General features: G+C 41.1%; 1 protein-coding gene across 3 annotated transcripts in view; it reads left to right on the forward strand.

Annotated features, from left to right (window-relative positions):
• Window positions 1-23,196, forward strand: part of pdlim2 (PDZ and LIM domain 2 (mystique)) — a 147,781-nt gene that overhangs the window by 61,197 nt on the left and 63,388 nt on the right. For all 3 annotated transcript variants that reach the window (XM_034169931.1, XM_034169932.1, XM_034169933.1), the window contains 3 exons: window positions 367-436; window positions 1,078-1,223; window positions 8,925-8,988. In XM_034169931.1, the coding sequence (XP_034025822.1) occupies window positions 367-436; window positions 1,078-1,223; window positions 8,925-8,988 (280 nt within the window). The remainder of the gene's footprint in view (window positions 1-366; window positions 437-1,077; window positions 1,224-8,924; window positions 8,989-23,196) is intronic.

Below are 23,196 nucleotides of genomic sequence, written 5' to 3' on the forward strand. Positions count from 1 at the left end.
TCCGTCCTGAAGCAAGACGGAGACTACATGCGCATATTTATTGGGTGGCTCTGATCGCATTAATTAAATCAATCAAAACAAAAATGCCTTGAACAGGTAGATTTTGAGTGGATCTGATCAGGACATCCCCCGAGTTTGGTTTTAAATGTTAATGTCAGCGCTTTTCCAAGCACTGACATTTAAAGATTAAGATCGTCTGACAGCTTCCACTATGAAACTGCATGAGGTCATAGGGTGTCTGAAAAAAGAATGCTGGTCTCTGCACCATTTTTAAAATAGAAATGTAGGTATTGATAGTTATTTAAACATCTGTATGGTTCAGAATACTGATGAGTGTGTGAGTTTTTGTTTTTTCTCTTTGTTCAGACCTGACCCTCCCAGTCCTGGACAGACCAATGGCATCAGCTCCCCTGAACAGCTCACTGGACGCTTCCAGGTCAGTGCTGCAGAACAGCATCCTGCAGCCTTCATTAAATAGCTTTCCTGAGATGTTTTAGTTCTGTTTGCACATTGCTTTGTTTTGACATCTTATTTGTGCGAATGCATGCCTGGTGTATCTGGGGGCAGTACACGAAAGAGAATCTATGCATCTTCAGGAGTGTTGAGGCATACGACGCGGTCTGACATCTGTCTACCGTATGCAGTGATACTGAGAAACCTGAAGACGTGTGAGGAAACAACATATTGGCATGATGTTGATGCTTCTCCCACATGTAGTTCAGTCAGAACATTTCATGAGATAACTAAAAAGGCTGTGACCCAGTTCCTCACTGCAGCATGTACTTGAGCATGAAGCACAGAGGCAGACTGTAACTATTTCTTCCCCTTGATGAATAGCCTACAGGTGAATGCCTGGGTGGAGGTGGGTTCACGTATGTGTCACATGGCCACAATAACCAGAGATGTCTTTCAGCAGATGTCAGCATCATGTATGATATCTTGCGTATGCCTTAGATAATGTTACTCAGCGTGGCACATGTCATGTGACTCCAGTTGGCTGCCTAATCAGCTTGCTCTATAAAAGCTATAAAAACTGTGAATCAATAACTGGTACTTCTTATCTCCCCCCACCTTAAGGAATCTGTATTTGTGAGTCGAGATGAGAACCAGAACTATCGAGAGTACACTGTATCCAGCCCTTCATCGCTGTCTCCTGGCCCTTACTCACCAGCTCTTCCTGCTAGTCCTAATGGGCGGAGGCAGACACTGCCCAGCACTAGGAGGTAGTTCACTTTACACTGCGCAGCACGTTTTACACCAGCACATGTTGTCAGCTCCTTCACACATGCAGATAAAATTTCATTTTGACAGAAGTCTGTGTCACAAAGGTGGACTGTTCGTCTCCTTAGACAGAAATGTCAATCTAAAGGCCTGGTCCCACTGGCGTTTAGGAAGATTTGTGCATGAATTGCGCACACAATTGGTCTATATTTGTTAAACATCCACAGTATCCATGAAACATGCTTGTATGAGTTGGCCGACATCCGCAATTATCTGCAGAGGCACGGTTTTCCGTTGTCAGGATTTTTGAGCTGCACAAAATTTCAGTTGCGGATGACATCTGCATTACATATGCAATACATGCACAATCTATGCGCTGTATATCCACATCTGACGGGGAATTGTGGCTTGGCAGTGGACTGGGACAGTATGTAAAACATTATATATATACGAGGTCTGTCCGTAAAGTATAGGTCCTTTTTATTTTTTTCAAAAACTATATGGATTTCATTCATATGTTTTTACGTCAGTCATGCTTGAACCCTCGTGCGCATGCGTGAGTTTTTCCACGCCTGTCGGTGACGTCATTCGCCTGTGAGCACTCCTTGTGGGAGGAGTCGTCCAGCCCATCGTCGGAATTCCTTTGTCTGAGAAGTTGCTGAGAGACTGGCGCTTTGTTTGATCAAAATTTTTTCTAAACCTGTGAGACACATCGAAGTGGACACGGTTCGAAAAATTAAGCTGGTTTTCAGTGAAAATTTTAACAGCTGATGAGAGATTTTGAGGTGATTCTGTCGCTTTAAGGACTTTTCACTGTGCGAGACGTCGCTCAGCGCTCTCAGGCAGCGTCATCAGCCTGTTCAAGCTGAAAACCTCCACATTTCAGGCTCTATTGATCCAGGACGTCGTGAGAGAACAGAGACGTTTCAGAAGAAGTCGGTTTCAGCATTTTATCCGGATATTCCACTGTTAAAGGAGATTTTTTTTAATGAAAGATGTGCGGACGGGTCCGCGCATCGGGACGCAGCCGGCGCGGTGCGGCGGCACAGGAAAAACACCTCCGTGTTGATAACCATTTGTAAAATCCAGTTGGCTTTTGATGGCTTTCAGTGGAGTGAGTATATGAGAAATTGTTTATCAGCTGGAGATGTTCCAACTTGTCCTTAAGGCTTCCAGCAGAGGTGTTTTTCCTGTGACGGAGCGTCGCGGCGGCTGCGAGCTGACGCTGCAATCCATATGAATGAAATCCATATAGTTTTTGAAAAAAATAAAAAGGACCTATACTTTACGGACAGCCCTCGTGTATGTGTATGTGTGTGTGTATATACACTCAACAAAAATATAAATGCAACACTTTTGGTTTTGCTCCCATTTTGTATGAGATGAACTCAAAGATCTAAATCTTTTTCCACATACACAATATCACCATTTCTCTCAAATATTGTTCACAAACCAGTCTAAATCTGTGATAGTGAGCACTTCTCCTTTGCTGAGATAATCCATCCCACCTCACAGGTGTGCCATACCAAGATGCTGATTAGACACCATGATTTGTGCACAGGTGTGCCTTAGACTGCCCACAATAAAAGGCCACTCTGAAAGGTGCAGTTTTATCACACAGCACAATGCCACAGATGTCACAAGATTTGAGGGAGCGTGCAGTTGGCATGCTGACAGCAGGAATGTCAACCAGAGCTGTTGCTCGTGTATTGAATGTTCATGTCTCTACCATAAGCGTCTCCAAAGTCGTTTCAGAGAATTTGGCAGTACATCCAACCAGCCTCACAACCGCAGACCACGTGTAACCACAACCAGCCCAGGACCTCCACATCCAGCATGTTCAGCTCCAAGATCGTCTGAGACCAGCCACTCGGACAGCTGCTGAAACAGTCAGTTTGCATAACCAAAGAATTTCTGCACAAACTGTCAGAAACCGTCTCAGGGAAGCTCATCTGCATGCTCGTCATCCTCATCGGGGTCTCGACCTGACTCCAGTTCCTCGTCGTAACCGACTTGAGTGGGCAAATGCTCATATTCGCTGGCGTTTGACACGTTGGAGAGGTGTTCACTTCACGGATGATGCGAAGATGTGTTGCACTGCATGAGGCAAATGGTGGTCACACCAGATACTGACTGGTATCCCCCCCAATAAAACAAAACTGCACCTTTCAGAGTGGCCTTTTATTGTGGGCAGTCTAAGGCACACCTGTGCACAAATCATGGTGTCTAATCAGCATCTTGGTATGGCACACCTGTGAGGTGGGATGGATTATCTCAGCAAAGGAGAAGTGCTCACTATCACAGATTTCGACTGGTTTGTGAACAATATTTGAGGGAAATGGTGATATTGTGTATATGGAAAAAGTTTTAGATCTTTGAGTTCATCTCATACAAAATGGGAGCAAAACCAAAAGTGTTGCGTTTATATTTTTGTTGAATATATGTGTGTGTGTGTATGTATAGCGTGCCTATCACGTCCACATCACAAACTAAAATACATTGTAGCGACTGCATACAGAGTGGCCACGAATAAAGCGTTTGGATTACATCTGATTTGCGGACAATTTCCGAATGCATGACAAACACTTCATGTAAACCGCTATATGTGGCAGAAATCGACATACTTGCCAGTCATTGACATTCCAGCTGTGGAGACATACAGATGTAGTTATGGATCCCCAAAGACGTAGTGTGATAGCTGCTGCCATCCAACAACATACCAATCAGCTTGTCCAAGTCCAGCAATTGCTCCAGAGGCTGTGGTGTTGGTGTGAATAGTGATGCCGAAAGGCTTGAGTGCACTTCTTTTATGACCACAATGCAGATGCAGCGCATGCACAATACAACCGCTGTTTCCGCAACACGTGCACGATGCAGTCTCAATACATCTGTAATATTTCCGTGATAATTGCAATGCGTCTGATCCGTTTCCTCAATACATGTGTGATACATCTGTGATTGTTCATCATATATTCATTATACATTATTAATATATCTGTAATTCATACTGAGGAATTTGTCATTATTGGCCAATTTTGTTGCGGACAACAATGAACGCCTGACATTTGTACACTCAATTCATGCATAATTAATCCTCTCCCCAGTGGGTCCGGGCCTTAAGAGCAGTCATTGGCACACAAGCTTCAACCAGTGTGCAAAATATTTACACTTCATTATGCGGCTGTGCTGTTTTTCTGTTCCAGTTTAGTTCCTGTTTTGTGCAAAGTTTGCATATAAATTTTACAGCTAAATGTACAAGGGTCAGCTAAAAAGTTCTGCTTCTTACACAATTGTATCACTAACAAGCAAGATACTCATGAGTCTCATCTAGTTGAAGCTAGGAATGTTTTATACCCTGCAGTGTCCTTACTGTTCCACATAAGTCACCTTTCCTTCCTTCTCACTCACTTGCGCAAACGTCAGACAAGCTTCTGCATCCCATCAGTGGAGAGATCGTGTGTCTTCACTCGGCACCAGTGAAGCACAGCTGTTTGCACCTCTATATCATTAGTGTAACTGTGTCCCTTCAGGGGTTCTTTCAGACTTTTGCGATCTGGCCCATACAGCGAGTGTAGCAATGCATCCTCGGTTTACTGGCGTGTGTGGATGAGCATGGTCATATTGAAGAACTGCGTCTTCTCTAGGATAACCATGCTTCAAATGTGCGTGCAGCTTTTGCAACGTGCCCACATGTGGGTCAGTTGACAGTGTTGTGTTCTATGAAAATGGTCCTGAAGTGTTTTCCTGCTCAAGGGACAAGTTTGAATTCCCCCTCCCCCTCGGGCAAGGTGAGTCCTTATGCCTGTACTCCAATGACTGCCACTTGTGTTCTGGGTCAGAGTGATGTACCCAGGAGTCTGGCAGAGAAAAGTGTCACCTTCCTGTCCATCTCAAGTCCAAAGTTCCTGACAAACCTGCTTTGGGTTCAATTACATTTCAAGAGTCAGCATTCGTGAGACATGCTTTTCTACCACAGAGTGTGTGATGAACTTACACTTTTGAGGAAAAAAGAAATGTATAAAGCCTAATCAAAGCCATTTTTAGTCATTGAGGTGACAGATGTGCAGTGGAATTGTTTCCAGGAAGGCATCCACTGCTTAGCTGGGCTGATTTTTGAGACAAAGGGTTGCAGCATGTGCTCCTTTTGATTCCACAACAGGTCTGGAGTCAATAGGTACAGGAATAACACAAGTGGAGCCGTGGGATTATATGTCGGTAACAAAGGAAGTGCACAGGCTATGGCATTCCATTATTGGCAATCACATTAACAAAAGCCAGAATGTGGAATGTTCACCATGTTTGTTGGTTGATATTGTGTGCAGTTTTTTGTTTGTAGGGTGGGGGGTTAGGAGACACATTGTAAACGGTTAAACCCAATTTTATTCAGTAGCCTGAATCAATGGGGCATTGATCTATTGGGTAACATTTTATTATATTCACAGTATTACTGTTCCTATAATATGTAACTTGCTATACAAGGTCTGTTAGAAAAGTATCAGACCTTTTTATTTTTTCAAAAACTATATGGATTTAAATCATGTGCGCTTGCATCAGACAAGCTTGCACCTTCATGCGCATGCATGAGTTTTTTTTCACGCCTGTCGGTTGCGTCATTCGCCTGTGGGCAGGCTTTGAGTGAGCACTGGTCCACCCCCCTTGTCGGATTTTTATTGTTTAGGAATGGCGGAGCGACTGCCGCTTTGTTCCATGAAAATTTTTTCAGAAACTCTGCCAGACAGCCAGATGGAAACCATTTGGAAGATTCACATGGCTTTTGGTGAAGATTCTGTCGGTATCACACGGATTAAGGACCATTAAAAATGGCCCACAGCGGCGGAGGGCGCACCGCGCCCCGAGCGGCCATCGACAGGCTGGAACGAGCAGATCACTTCCAAATTTAAGGCTCTGTTGATGCAGGATGTCGTGTGACTAGCAGAGAAGTTTCAGAAGAGGTCTGGATCAGCACTTTATCGGCACATTCCACTGTTAAAGGACGGATTCGCGCGTCGCGACGCAGCCGCTCATGGCGCGGGACAAACAACACCTCTGTGTTGGAAGTCTCACAGGACAAGTTGGTACATGCCCAGCTGTTAAACAATTTCTTGGATACTCACTCGACTGAAAAGCCACTGAAAGCTGTCTGAATCTTCCGAATGGTTTCCATCTGGCTGTCTGGCAGAGTTTCTGAAAAACTTTTCATGGAACAAAGCGGCAGTCGCTCTGCCATTCCTAAACGATAAAAATCCGACGAGGGGGGTGGACCATTGCTCACTCAAAGCCTGCCCACAGGCGAATGACGCAACCGACAGGCATGAAAAAACTCACGCATGCGCACAAAGGTTCAAGCTTGTCTGATGCAAGCGCACATGATTCAAATCCATAGTTTTTGAAAAAAATAAAGGTCGGATAGTTTTCTCACAGACCTCGTACATTTCTATCACTTACTGGATAACAGACAATTGTTACTGAACATGGAGTATATTTGCAAACTGTATCAGCGCCAATCAATTGTCAAAATGGTCTATGAACCAACTACATGGATGTATTAATCTGTTTGTGTAAAAGGTTATAACTTGGTAGGGCAGTATTTCATAAACTCATCATATAACATGGCTAGTTATAGTTACTAAATTTAAACTGATAAACACTCACGTGGCTGATTCACCTTTACAAGCAAATGATCTGGAGCTCATGAGTGCTCATTTAAATTTTCTTAAAATTTTGTTTCTGAAATTGTGTGACTCATTCTTTCCACTGTCTTGTCAGATATGAAGGTGTCTCTTTAAGGGGAAACCTTAAAAGCTGATGTTATGGCACATCTGTCACCATAGGGGAGTAATGGGTTAGGAAAAACTCAAATAATGGCATCACCTTGTCATTGTGGTGTTCTCATTGACTAGTAAAACCATCTATGAAACAATTTGTTACAAATTTGTGCAAAAATTTCCTGTAGAAAAACTGACTAGGTGGCTGGATAAACCCAACTACAGTGCCTATTTAGAATAGTGGCATTGGTGTCCCAGAATTTTGATGAACTGTATGCAATGTAGTTTCCATCGAGAGCGATCATGCAGATTGCATTGCACATCACACACATCTCAGCACAGCAGGTTGTTGGATGCATGGTTTTACTCTCCCCAAGGTTTAAAAATGATGGTATGCTGTGCATATGGATGCAAAAACTGATCTGACAACTGATCTAAACTCTATAGACGTCCTGCAGAAACAAAGGAGAAAAATATTAGAAAATAGTCTAGAATTGAACGTCCTGTACAGTGTGTAAGCCCTACCCTTGGCTTTTATAATTATTGGCAATTTCTATTATAATTATGGCTGACAATAATTTGGAGCCAAAATGCATAAAAAAAGTGAACTCAAATAATCTTATCAGTGCTAGGCCAGAAATGTATTATCAATGGAAAATACCAGTTCTGAAAATTAAGTTATTTCAGTACATGTGCAGAAAGGTGAAGGATAAGGAGTTCCATTCACTACTATTTATCTGCTGCACGTGAGTCAAACGTTACTTTTTATAGAATTATTGTAACTTACTTTCACAGCTAACAGAAATATCTAAAATGTCATGTGCACACATAGCAATTTGCACTGGAATGAAACCTCTGAAACATGTAAAATGTTTGTCGTGTTTTTCATCCAGATTTGAATTCTGATTCTGAATGTTCAAGGAGCATTTGTATGAGCAGGTGACTTATAGATATGCGTGATTTCTATTATAATATGAATAAATAATAACTAGCAAATACGTAATCCCCCCCCATCTTAAAAATAAATTATGTAAATTTACTTAATCCTATAGGGTGACTTTTTTAAGATGGGTATAACTATGGAACGGCCATGTATAAAGACTGCAAATGTCATGTCCAGTGGCTCAAGCTAGGAATCAATGTGGCCAGTTGTCGCTGCTCTTTATATAGACACTCTGTACCCAACCTACTGACAAAGAACAATTAACTGTTTGAAAGAGTTTTTGATTCAGTGTCGCAAAAATGTATTGTACATATGTAACCACTTATGTCCACTCATAAGCAGTTCCATTATATATACAGATGTAAATGGTGTGTGTGTGTGTGTTTGAAATCTAACCTTTACTGTTAATTTTAACTGTAATTTCATGTTAAATGTCCTGCTGCCAAGTGGAGCATTTCCACTCCTGCATGTCTTGCAGAAACTTTTTTTTTGCACAGAAACATCTCCCTTTAGACTTTGTGACATGTCACAGACCCATTTTAATGCACACGTCATCAGGCAATCACAGGCAGCAGCTGAAAGCATGCAGACTTTGTCCAAAGGTTCAGTAATGTGATCTATGGGGCTGTGAGCAGCTGTTTGTGTCAGACTCAGTGATTTGTGTGTCTTTCAAACTGCTGATCTCTTGACATTTTCACATAAAATACTTTCTGGTGTTTAGAGAAAAATAAGTAATTGTGCAGTTTTTTTTTTTTTCTGTGGGGAATACTTTGATAATGACTGGGGTCAGGAGACGGTAAACTGTTTTCTAGTTGATTGGAAGGTGACTGATTCATTATGCAAGCAGGAAAAAAGTGACTAAAGAGAAGTGAAAACCTTTCTGTATGAGCACAGAACTGTACATCAGTTCACACTAACGCTCACAAGCATGTGGCCGGTGCCACTTTCTTAGGTCAAACATTCTGTCTTGAAAATAAAATGTCTTTTGTCCTCAGTGTCCAGCGGCAGTCATGGTCTCCAGAGGAGAAGAGTCACAGGCTGTCGAGAAGGCTGTCACAGGTTGGTGGGTTTTCTTCTTCTTCTTTTGTTGCCATGTATGAAGCAGTTTTCCTGCTCTGTGAGATATGGAGTCTGATTGTCTATTATTGCTGGAGTTGAAGGAAACATTGCGCTTTCATTCATTTCCTATACCTGCTTACTTCAGTTAAGGGTCACAGGGGCTGGAGCCTATCGCAGCAGACACAGGGCGAGAGGTGGGGTACACCCTGGACAGGACACCGGTCTGTCACAGGGGCAAACACATTCACACACGTCAAGTATAAAATTTCCAATTCACCTCACCCGCGTGTCTTTTGGAAATGCAAGGAAGCCGGAGCAGCTAGAGGGAACCCTCGTGAACATGGGGTGGACATGCAAAGTCCAGACAGTAAGGATCAGGCAGAAGGTGATCCCAGGACCTTCTTGCTGTCAGGCAACAGAGCTAACCACTAAGCCACTGTGCCACTAAAACGGTGAGCAATTTCAGTAAAATATCTAATATACTATAGCTGCTAATGAGTCCATGTTCTTGTCCACAAGCAGTCTTAAGCTCTATAAGAGTGTTTTACACCCACACAACAGTAATGCATGTGAGGAATACCACTTTCAGTCCTGTGTGGCCACCTGTGTGTCAACAGAATTTGAGTGCTGATCCATTTTGGAACAAATTTGGTGGAATGATTTAGTCGTCAAAGGTCAACATTTGGGCCCAGTACTTATATACTGGGGTATTTACAATGGCTGATCCAAGCAGTTAGAGAAGGAGATACCTGTGCTTACTATTAAACACAATTATGAGGTCGTATGCCTAAAACACTGAGTCAGAACTGTTTAAATCAAACATTTTGGCGCCATATATACAGTGGTGGGCACAATTCCACTAATTAACGAAGCTAACATTTTTAACGGATTAGCTTTTCAACTAACTTTTGAAACCATCAGTGCACCGATTAGCTTCCGCTGAGTTTAGTTCCGCTAACTTTCAGTCCACTAACATGTTTTTTGCTGACATAGTGAGTAAAGCTGAACAGTCAGAAACATCTGTAAAACCTAAAATCTTACATGTTAGTTCCTGTCATGTGCTTTGCAATAAACATGAGACTGCTGTGAGAAGCTCAGTCCTCCCCCAGTAAACGGGGGTGGACCAGCTGCTATAACAAAGAAGAAAAAAAAAACGAATTTACTTTCAACATGCCGATATTCAGACAGTGGGCAGGAGACATGAAGCGCAATGCACCTTTCACTCATGGTTTTATTTAAAACCAACTAATTCCTGGCAGTTTAGTGAAATTAATGGTAACTGTCATTTTTACAAAGTGAAAATATGATATTGCACATCTTTTAAAGTAATGCACTAATTCCTGAAGCTTTGAGCATTAAATAGACACGTGCTGAAAGGCATTATGGGAAAATTCAAATGAGCTGCTCTCATCACTTCCTCCCCCCCGTCAAAATTTGGAGAACATTGCCATCTACTGAATGGGGGTGTAAATAGGCCAACTGTAGTGTGTGTGTGGTATTGAGGTTTCAGATCAGGTTTCAAAATTAGTTTGTTTAAAATTTTAACCATACGTCAAAACCGCATTGCTGTGCATGTCTCTTGCGGCACATCTGCTTTTTTTTTTCTTCTCTCCTCTTTTTCCTTCTCTGGTCACCAGGTCTCTTTTGCTGAGAGAAGGGTGATCTTAGACAGAAGGGCTGACTTGTTGTTGTTCGTGATTTCCTTTGAATTCATTCAAAAGTATCAGTGGCTGCCGGTGTACTGGAGTCCATACAAAAAGTTATCGGAAAAGTTATCAGAACTTCTGCTAAATTTTTTAGGGGTTTATTGGTTTAGCATTATAAAAGTTAACTTTTCAGTTAGCAGATTAACGGTTATTGAAGCCAACTTTTTGGTTAGCTGTGCCCACCACTGCATGTATAGAAGCGTTGTGTGTTAGCCAAGGATAAAGTGGCTTAATTTTAGACAGAATGGATCAAATGTCAAGGCTGCACAGAAACATATTATGGTATGACTGAATCACAAAGAATATATGACTGTCACACATGTAAGGTTTAGAGTGTCCCATCTTGTACTTTAGATATTTAGTAGATGACTTTTCTGTTGTCACAATGTACCAATTTAGTGGTCAAAGTATCAAAGAGGCGGCACGTGGTGATTTTGCTCCCTATTCCAGATGCTGCTGCTGCTGCCTACTTATCAGCGGGAGTGGGAGAGAATCGGTCATTGTAAACTCTGTGCATATGTAATAAAGTAATAGTGTGATTCATGCTTGTTTTGTTAGCAGTGCTAAATGTCACAACGTGTACCAGGTGGGCCACAGTGCTGAGAGATTTTTGCACTATTGCTTATTGCTGTTATTGAAGTCACTTTCACATGAAGGCAGGAATGATGTTTGTGGGATTTTTTTTTTTTTTTTTTAATGTGAACAGCATTAGTTTGTCTGAGATGGCTGCACAGAAATGAAAAAGAAGCAAAACATCAACATCTAAGGAGTTTATTTTTTATTTTTTTCCTGTACATGCTGCTTGCCACACTTCATCTGCAACACACAAACTTCAAGTCTGTTTGTGATCATCACAGCCGATGTGAACTGTTCTGTGCATGAATCAATTTGTGCACTTCCAGTAGAATCAGCATTAAATATTTATATACTTAATACTAAATCATGGCTAAATATCTGAAATTGCAGATTATGTTTTCTGAAGGGGCTCAATTGTGACTTCAATCAAGCACATACTGGGCGCCACACATGCTGATGTGGAGCACTTTCAGCGGCTGTGCTACCACATGAAGCTATGTAGTCCTAATCCTATTAATGCTTCACAGCTCTAACTAAGCATCTTAAAATATTGAGTGGAAAGCTGCATCACATCTGCACATAAAGTATACAAAGGTTTGGATCCAATCAATACCAGAATCAGTGGTAGATTAATTCACAGGCCTGCCTGGGCTGAAGACCAGGGGCCCCAAAGTCACACTTTTGGTACACATTATTGTGCACAACAAAATTTTCTTTCAGATTTTATAATCTTCAAGTGCACCTTGCAGTGCCGTGAGACCCAAAGCAGTGCCATCCCTGCTCACTCACAAACTCAAGTAGCCCTCGCCCATCCTAGGGGGACCCTGATGATCCCAAGGGTACAGGCGCGCACACACACCCCTCCCCAACACACACTCCCTAAATTAACAAGAGACAAAGCTATTAGGAAGTAAACCATTCCAACTTCATTGTTGAACTGTTGGTCCTTTGTGCTCCCAAAAGCATCCCGGCTTGCATTCTTTCCCATCTGTCAAGCAGATTTTCCCTGCAGTCACTGGAAATATCCCCAGAGACGGTCCAAAGATTTATTTTATTTTTTTTAATATAGCTATAACTTTCTAATGCACCTTGTAGTGTAGTTGGACCAGAGAGTTGTATCCTCTCTGACCACCCACGAATGTGAGCAGCCCCACCCTTGGGGGCTATGATGTGCTACAAGGGTGCAAGCACCTAGGACACACCTTACCCCTCCACCTCAACAAGTCAACAAGAGACACACCTACTGGGAAACAAACGTAGGTCAGGTCATACCAACTCTTAAACTAGCGGTCTTTCCCAGGATGGGCTTGTCTGGGCTAAAGACCAGGGGGCCCCAAGTCACATGGGGCCCCACATTACTGTGCACCAAGATGTTTTGGAGAACATTAACACAAATGACTTACAGAATAATAAATACTGTCACTATCAACTATCACCTAGAATTGCAAACAAAACACTGCCCGATTGCACGATGGGAAGTGATGCACCACAAGATGTGAGGATACTTTTGTTTATCAAAATCGTGAAGTCTTTTGGGGCCCACGTTGAAGCGGTGTTTATTTAAGTGATATTCTTGCTATTTTTGCACACTGTGGGGTGGGGGGGGGCATTAGTTACAGTAATTTGAGTGCCTACATTCTTTGATTAAAATGGGGTTTTAGGTGCCCTGCACCGAAGCACAGCCCAGGGGCTCACTCATTTTAATCAGCCTTTGTCCCAACCAACAACTAAACATGAACAGGTTATATTTCCATCTACCGTACATACTATATGAAGAAACAGTTGCAAAGCTTCATACATCCTCTGTGTTGCATGATATGAAGAGTATAAGATCCCCTGCTGGATTCTTTGGTTTTAATTGATCAGAAGATGACTGTGTAATTTACACTTGGTCATTCAGGAGACATCATAAAGATTGTGTGATGTGACAGAATCACGGCACCACCTGTGGAGCTCAGTCTTCTTCTCTGGACTGTGATGCCAGTGAGAAGGCTGCTCACACAGACTTCTGTTCATCTGCAGCTGCAGTGTTTGACTTCTTCTCTGCCTCACTTTTGGGGTTCTTTATTTGGACAGGCTTTGTCACTGTGCTCTGTAAAAACATTAAAATGTTCCGTTTCTTTCATTCATCTGTATGCATTACGGACTTTACAGCAACTGCTTTTAGATTTGAATTACAGGAAGTGTTTAAACAAAATAAGGTCAGACTTTTTATATATGACATTAAACTGAATAAGTCACTTTCTCAATCAGAATGATGCAGCAAATAGCAGAACAATGACCTTGACCTTTATCTGTAAAAATGAAGTCATTAGCCTCACTAAGAATAAAATATTGGCTCTGGGGTTATTGTGAGGCTGCGGCGCATCTATGCTGTGCTTATTTACCATTCCAGCTGCAAACCCAAGAGGCGTCTGGAACGACTTCAGTGAGTTAAAGCGAGAAAATGTGGGAAAGTTCATCACGAGTTATTTCAGCTATGTGCAAGTCTCAAGCATCAGTCTCATTGAAGACCGAATGTATGTGATGACGGAACAGGAAAAAAACAGGCTGAATGTTGAAACTGGCTCAAAGATATATATTTTTAATTACTGTTGTGGACACTGTATGAAGCTAAATTTGCAGAGGTTGGAACTTTAAAGCATATAAACTTTCCTTCGAAGTCTGAATTCTGTTGAGGACAGTTTGACCAGGCTTTATTCAGATGTCAGTCTTGTTTTGTGGACCAGAACACTTTTTTGGCCTCTGTAACTAATAAAATGCATTCAAGCTTGAGTCATAAAAATATTGTTCCATTAAAGTTAACAGATTTTAAAGCCATGTGACTTAAAACCACATGGGACTTTTTCATGGGAGTTTGTCTTTAGAGCAAACGTGAAGACTGTGCGTGTTTGTCTGCAGATGCTCCAGTGTTTAGACAGAGCCAGCTGATGAGTGTGATGTTTTGACAGATGACTGACAGCTGCCGGCAGTGTGATCTTAACATAAATCTATATTTCAACACTTCAAAATGGACAAACTACATTTTAAGCTGAAATGGAAGTGGCGTTTATTTTTTTCTTTCTCCCCTCCTCCATAGACAAACTAAAGGGACTCTTAACACTGAGATGAATTACTTTACATCCCATTTCTGACTTTTGGAAACTTTATATGTTCTCTACAGCTAGTTTCTTTCAAAGTCATCAATGGACTAAACTGAATCACTTGTTAGGGCTAATTTTAGTTTATTGATATCGTTTCCACATAATCTTGTTTTTACTAGAAACATATTTTGCAAACCACCAAAATACAGATGCTGACATTACGATGTTTTAGCACAAATAAAAATCAGTTTCAAAAACTCATTGGAGTTATATACTGTAGTAATACCGCTGCCAACAAACTATGGTCCAATAAAGTTTTGAGTTGCTGACAGAACTGTGCACTGGGGTCCATAACTATTAGTATGTTTGTGTCCCTCTCTTTTCCTTGAACATATAAGCAGTGAAAGACACTTGAGATGAGAACAAAATACACACTTTCATGGTTGGATGCATCAGCAGTCAGCTGACATTATACATAAATGGAAACCTTATCAAAATGGTCACACTGAGCGGACTTGTGTTCCAGCGCCCTCATTTGGCAACAGTTGTCTTCAAAATGATAGCAGTTTGTGTTTAAAAATGTGAGTAAAGCTCAAAATCCTTACTCAGTACTTTTAATGTTTCCTATAATGCCCCTGTGCTTCCCACAATGCACCATGGTGCCAGCAGAGTTCCGGCATTTCAGAGCCATGTAAACAATGACTATCAAGGATGTGGATGGTGCTGATTCAGCGAGTTCATAACAGGGATCATGGATCAGTTTGAATACATCAGAATACTTGAAGAGGTCATGTTGCCTTATGCCAAGGAGGAAATGCTCTTGAAAAAGGTGTTTCAACAAGTAAATTACCCCAAACACACCAGCAAGTGAGTGACATCTTGGTTACAGACCAACAACATTAAAGTTATGGAGTGGCCAGCCCAATACTGGGACCTTAACCCAATAGAAAACTTGTAGGGTGACATCAAAAATGCTGTTTGAGGCAAAACCAAGACATTTGAAGGAATTGTGAAATGTAGTTCAATCGTGCTGGGCTGGAATATCTGACAGGTGCCAGACGCTGGTCGACTCCATGCAACACAGATGTGAAGCAGTTGTCAGCTAAATATGAATTCATTGATTCACAGGAAAGATAAATCTTCAAGCATTTTTCAGTTTATACAGTAAATGTTAGTTTGTAAAGAAAAATGCAAATACTGCTTTTTTTTTTAAAACAGTCTAATATTCCTCTTTCTTCCTGTGAAGTAATAACATTTAATAATTTTTTTCATGTTTTGATTTGGAATAGAATGTAGTGTTCCCAATGCATTTGCGTGTATAGAAAGAAAAGGTATTATAAGGATTTTGAACTTTACTCACTTTTAAAACACTTATTTTGAACACAACTGTACACACAGATTTATGCCTAGTATAGACTTTACCAACTTGTACCTCTGCTTGAAATATGCAAGTGTATGCACAGCTCTGGCCATGTGTGCACACAGCATCTAGTGGTAAAACATGGAAACTGTAACGAAAAAGTATTGCTGTCGCAGCATGCAACCTCTTCGACATACATTCTTTATTTTAAATTAATAAGTACACAATTGGTAATTATTTTTTTAAATGGAGACAGCCTTGTTAGTGTGAAAACCTACCAAAGACACTTGTGTGAACTAAACACCAGCTGCACTAAACATTTAAATAAGACTGCCCACAGCACGCACCTCTGTTACTATAATGCATCAATCAAATGGGTTTTCCTGCAATTTTATACTAAAAATGTGCCCACATTATTTTTGCGACTAAAATTTCTGTGATTCTGGGACAAATGTAATGATTGTCTAATTATAACTGTTACCGCTTGCACCAGCCCAGATCCAAGCTCTCCACCATGGGAGATGGCCCTTCCAGGTAGTCACCCCACAGCTCTGGAATACCCTTCCAGAGACCCTGAGGGCCCCACAGAGTGTGGGGGCATTTAAAAAAGGCCTCAAGACATTTTTATTTAAAAGGGCCTGTTAAAATGTTTAAAATGTTTGATTTTATCTGTCTGGTTATGTTTTATGAATAGATTTTATTGTTTTTGACCCTGTACATTGTTTGTTTTTAGTCTCTGCTCTGTAGTACTTTGAGATTCCATGAATGTAAAGTGCGTTACAAATAAAATGTATTATTATTATTGTTAGTTGGAAAGATCTATGCTAGTTATTGCAATGAGCATGTTAAAGCTGTTAAAGCTTCATATTATGTCCATAAGTGATCTAAATTAAGAAGCAACATGACACCATGAATGGTTGAGTTCAAAACCATTGGACTTGTTGCCACCTTGTAGTGCATTATTATTATTTTTTTTTCTCACTCCCATGTCCACACGTTTATTTTCTTTGATCTCCTCGCAATTTTTTTTTTTCTTTTTTTCAGTGAGGAACACGGGCAACAAACGAATGTTTTAACATACATAATCAATTGAGGGCGTTTCTGAATGCAAATAGGAACTTGCTCGAGCATGTGGTTTACATGTACATGACTGGTGTGCACCTTTTCGATATGATTTTTTTTTTTTTTTTTTTTTTTGCACCAATACTAAATTTTGTTTGTGAAACTGCATTTAGAATATTTTCTATGCACCAGTATTTATTTCAAATGTCTCCAAGATGATGAGTCACAAAAGCTGGTGAGGTGAGGCCCGAGCAGCTCTCACTTCTGGTGTGACACGCCTGGTCCCGCTTGGTGTGGAGTTTGTTTGGGACGATTCACCTGTCCACGTAGGTGTCAAACTTCATGTGTCAGGCCCTTAATGGCCTGGCCCCTGCATAACTTTCCGTGCTTATGCTCCGTTACACCCCAGCCAGAACCTTAAGGTCTTCTGACCAACTGTTGTTGGACAAGCCCAAAACTAGATTAAAGACTAGAGGTGACAGGGCCTTTGCGGCGGCTGCCCCCGGGCTTTGAAATGGTCTCCCCTTTTATATTAGAGCGTCTCTAACCCTTGAGACTTTTAAATCTTCTTTAAAAACTCAAATGAGTGAGTATTATTGTTGTTTTTAACCCTTATTCATTTATTATTGGGCATAACCCGGTGCCTATTTTTATTGTACACTTAAATGTGTCGATACAAAGTTTGAGTTGAGAAGGTATAAGTTGGTGACCTGAGATAGTCCACTGCATTCTCTCTTTCTCAGTTTCCTTTCATGCAGCCTAGTGGGTGAGAAGTTTGTGTTTTGGCTGACCCCTTCCTCTGGAGGATGTCTTTGCTGGCTTTAAAGCGGCGGCGAGCCTCTCACCGCAGCGGTGTGATTAGTGAGTGAAGCTCTTTCAGAGCACTCGGTGAAATGCCTGGGAAGAGGACCGCTGTTGGCACACGGTGCTTCTTGCTGCTCTGTGCTGGCAGGAACACTGCGGCCCAGTGAGCTGCAGAGACCTGCAGCTTCCATGACAGGGTCCTCTGTTCTGGTTTAGAGGTGCAGGGTGTTCCTGTATCAGGTGATCAGTCTCTCTGAAAAGCTCCCAAAAGGCTTTTCCACCCTTATTTTGGCTCTGTGGGTGAGGAGAGTGGGATGTGCAACAGGATCCCCTATTTTCCAGGGCGTAGAATGTCCTGAGAAAAAGCCCTCGTACAATGGTGACGCAGATGGCACAGGGTACGGAACAGTGCTGCACCTCTTTCCCCGTCACGTCACAAGGTCTGTCATTGTGTGATGGGAGCTGGAACAGAAGGGGAAGGAGCAAAGTGGACAGCATTTGGCCTGCCGACATTAGCAAACAGTACTTAAGTGTCATCAACTTTCCCACTACATAGCTCCTGTGCACCTTAAACACCAGAGAGTATTAATGGAAGACTTCTCTTTGCATTATAGCGCTTTGGGGTTTATGCCCCAAAATTTACTGCACAAGCTGTGTGTGTGTGTGTGTGTGTGTGTGTGTGTGTGTGTGTGTGTTTTTGGGGGGGTTTTTTGTAACTAGTTCTCCAATGTCTCTTGTATTCTGAAAAATTGCATGTTCCTTGTTGTTAACAGAATTGCTGTCTATGGGGCTTTCACAGCAATAAAGCACTAAACAAACTATCAAAAACCAACACAATTGAATGTTTTGCATAAATGTTGCAAATCCTGTCACCCCCCCACCCCCCCCCCCAAAAAAAATGGATATATATAACTGCAGGCAATAAGAAACAGTTGTGCTTGATTTCAGTCTTGATTTGTCATGCTTTTGATGTGATTGGCTGCATTTTCTCACCACCAACATCTAAACTAAGGAGGCATCCCACGTTCCTTGAAGCGGTGCATGGGACTTTCTAAATTGAATTGGTCTTAATCATCACGATTCAGGCTTTCTGTTTATATCATCAGGAAATGACCACAACAGGATCTACTGCAGTAAGCTGAGCCAAAACAGAAAACTTTTTTCCTGAGACTGGACCTCGTCACATTTTGTTTTCTCTGGGATTCTAGTTGCTGTTCTTTGAGGTTTTCAGGGTTCTCTTTACTGGGCTGTGTGAGATCTCTGCTGGGATGGTAACATGGATGTCTCACTTAGGTTTAGAGTGCCCCCCCCTCCCCCCATTTATTCCAGAGATCATGTGATGATCATCCATCTTAACACCTATTGACTGGTCTTCTGTCTTTTCATTTGGTGTTCTCCTTGCAGCCAGCCTGCCTGCACATTAATTGCCCCGTTCTATTCCTGAGGTTTTGTTGGATTGTGGTCATCTTGCTGGAGCAGAAATGGATGTCTGGCATGCACAAATAAACCTCTTCTTTTTTTTTTTTTTTTTTTTTGAGACAAATTTTATAGGTGGCACAATAAGGCATTTTACATTAAGATGGACACTGTTGGGTGACGCCGTGGAGGTAAACTCACTTCACACCAGCACAAAATCTATAGAGACATTGATGCGTTTTCCTTGACTATGTTGTAGAATGATGTACTATTTCAGGTCTGCCCTGAATGAGGCTGCTGTTTGGTTTGGCAGCATGGTGCCGTGTCAGGGGAGTGGTGCTGGCAGCGGCTCTGGCGGAGGCATGTTTTCTTCCTTCCCACTCCACAGCGAGCTCTGTGACTTGACACGGGCCTTTTCACGTGGACTCATAGCCGTTAAACTCTGGTTCTATTGTGGCTTCTGGATGGGCAGCATGCCTCTCCTCGTCCACACTCATCTATCCGCATGCCCATTTTTCTTTCCCCTGCAGTGGAAAAGCAAACTGTGCCGCTTTTGATTCCCTCTGGCTCTGCTGGCCTCAGGGTGCACTCATGGGGATGCTTAGCCTGCAGGTTTTATGGGGAAATGTTGGCCTGCTCAGACGGAGCTTTTCATTAGAAGGTGGCAGAGCAACATTCCACAAAAAACTGTCAAAGGATCTGTGTGTAGAAGTGCATCACTGTTTTGTGCTTGCAAAAACCAGACACGTGTGCAGATGTTGCCGTAGTTTGACTTGAACTAATGTTTGGAGGAATGCCACCGTGGCTGTGTTTTTGTTATGAAAGGTGGTAAAACAGACTAAGCATTTATGGTGCCTGAAAAGTAGTTTAGTGATTAAATGTTACCTACAGGACATGTTGAAGAATCAAAATTTGTTTCAGCCACCATTAACATCAATTCATGTAGCAATGCTCCAACAACTTGGCTCAACATGCAGCACGATGTGAAGTACTGCACTTTCTACACCTAAGAAAAATGGTCTGCTTACTAGTTTTGTAACGGTGATGTTTATTATCTGCTCTTTACGCAGAGTAATCACTTTTTTCTTTTATTTTGTTTTTCATGAAGGGATTTTCACATGAGCTGTTCAAATGGCATCATATTTATACCTCCCATCTCATGACTGTTTTGAGGCACACGGTTTAAATGCTGCTTATTTTTTATTGTTATTGACTTTTAATTTATATTGTTTGCTGTGCGTATTGAAGGATGGATCCAGGCAACCATTACATTTAAATGTATCATGAAGTCCAGCAACTTTCATCTGGTCATAATCCAGATGTGTAATGAGCTTGATGCACACTCAGAGCCTTGTGGGGAATTTAATAAAGATGAATAATGTATTGCTCGTAGTAGACTTGGACCAAAGTGTTTGTGTTCATTCCTCATTGTGTGTTAGACTTGTGGTGGCAGTGCAGACGAGGACTTCCCTCAGACCACCTGCAGTGGGATCACATGAGCCGGCTTTGGCTTGTCTCAGGTGTCTAAAAGTATTTAATGTACCAATGTTTCCTTCAGTGCACAGAGTCATCAACTTTGAATGCTGGAATCGTGTATGGTTAATTATTACAGCACAGAAAGATATAATTGTAACAGCCTATATTTACTGTGTTATACACTAAAATGCTTTGACATGTTCTTTTAATGTTGGTTAAATTTAGATGGTAACTTGCCTTTAATCTCAGGGAGAGGTTAAAACCCCTTTACAGCCTTCCACTGAGCTTGGTGGGGTTTTGCATAATATTTTGTATACATATTTAAACCAATACCTGCATGTTGTACCTCTTTAGAATCAGACGATCTCAAAGATAAAGACCATCAACTCCAGTCTAAGCTGACCATCCACCACAAACGCCAATAACTATTTGTCATCATATTAGAATTCCTAATTTTCAGTTCTTTCCTTGTCCTGGTCTTCTGGAGCCCCAAAACAAGTCGAATCTCAGCACAAGTGGACTCATTTTGTCCATAACTGGTTTCCGACACTTCTGGATTTTCTACATGACATGGGGTTATTATCTAACCCGTTTAGTCCCAAAATCCAGCATAAGCTCCATTCTAGGGGTGTGCATTCGTCTGTTGGATGCTTCTGAGTAAAACAAATGCTTTTCGCTGTGTCTCTAGTCTTGCGCGCGCGCGTGTGTGTGTACGCCTCTCTCTGAGCACAGGACAACGTTGATGTGAGTGCTGGCATCACTAGTATCTCTTTCAGTTAGATGTTATTGAATGCTGTATAGGGTAAGTAGCTTAAGCATCTCAGCCTCTTGGTGACTCAACAGAATGAATGAATGAATGAATTTATTCAGCACACACAGGTCCAGAACAACAAAAAACTTAGAAAGAAAATAGTCCAACAATGCACCCATGTGCCCAAAAGGGTGTAAGCAGAAACAAAAGCTTGTAAACGCCTACCCCTTTAACCAAAAATAAAAAATTATACATATGTATATAAAATTATACATATACCCATCATAACTAATACAAAGTATACATTGATCCATGACATTTTCAAAAAAATCACAAACATGCAAGCAGCATTGCACCAAAAAAAAAAAAAAAAAAAAAAACCAAAACACAATCAGTAAACCTAATTTAACATGCCATAGCAAGTAATCAATTTTTTAAATCCATTTAAAACAAAGTCCCTCATTCTAAACAGGTCCTGGACATATTGTGCCAGAAGTCTATTTTTTTTACTTTGAACATAATTTGTATTATGATGTAATCAATCAAGTCCCAAAATGTCAAAATATGCAAGTGGACAAACAAAGTAGTTGGCTCACAATAAGGTTTCTTAATTCTTATAGCTTTCTTTTGAAGTAAAACTTCAATACTGTAGGTCATATATGGAACAAATAATGAATGATATAAAGTAACTGAGTGTTGGGGGAGGACGTCTTGTCCTTTATACAAAATGGCAATAATCTTTGACAATTTAGATTTAACATAATTCCAACTTAAATTATTGTCAATAAAGACCCCAAGAAATTTAGTTTCATTGAGTTCAATTTCTACATGCTTTCCTGGGCTTATTACCAAATATGATGCACTTTGTTTTACCAAAATGAAGTGACAATTTGTTAGAATCAAACCATTCCTTGAACTTCTGTAGTTACCTCTCCTTCATGTCCAGAACCTGTCCCAAATTATCCCCACTACAAAACATAGTTGTCATTAGCACATAAAATACAACTCACAAACTTGGAAACCAAACATATGTCATTATATGGGTGCACATAACTGGTACTCGTGGTGCCTGTGTGTGCTAAAGATCATTGATGCACAGAAGAGGGAAACACTTTTCCTACAATCTGTCATTGCTTTCCTCTTATGAAGTGCTTCCCTTGTGTTTTCTGCTGCGCATCATTTATTTTTAGCATGCACAAGCACCATGAGTACCAGTTATGTGCATGCCTATATATAAACAGCAAAGCCCCTGGGGCATCCCACAAGTGCACCTCAAAAATTCTGCATTTATCCCACCCAAGTTAACATATTGATACCTATTGTACAAGTAATTGGCTATGCAATCATGTGCTAATCCTCTGCCATACTTCCATAATTTATCCAGTAACACTATGATCTATAGTATCAAATGCTTTCTGTAAGTCGGAAAATGCCCCTGAGGTATATCGTTCAACTGCATTTGTGATGTGTTCCACAAAATCAATAACCGCCAGTGAAGTGGTACGATTTTTTTTTTCTCCCCCCTAAATCCATATTGCTGCTCATTTAGTTGTGATTTTTGGATATAAAATCATCCATCCTCGTAATGAATACTTTATTCCAGAATTTTTGAGAATTGAGGTAGCGGTGAGCCTGTAGTTTGAAAAGTGTGTTTAGCACCAGATTTGAACAGCGGTACCACTTTAGCTGTTTTTATTTTGGAAGGAAATCTCCCAGTCATTAATGTCAAGTTACAGATGTAAGTTAAAGGTCTAATGACTGGCCATCGATTCCTCATTTATTTTTCTTTTGAAATTTGTTATCATCATCCCAAAGTGTCATTTCACACTATAATCTTTTGTAAACCCATGTACCTCTGTTTTAATGGATGCTACAACCATGACCTGTAAACGGTTTCATTAGTTTTTTGTTGTTGTTGATAGTCTCATCAATCAGACAGAATGCTGATCATAATTTTAATGTTGAACTGTCTAT

Source organism: Thalassophryne amazonica, chromosome 5 (assembly GCF_902500255.1).
Source record: "Thalassophryne amazonica chromosome 5, fThaAma1.1, whole genome shotgun sequence".
Classification (NCBI taxonomy): Eukaryota; Metazoa; Chordata; class Actinopteri; order Batrachoidiformes; family Batrachoididae; genus Thalassophryne; species Thalassophryne amazonica.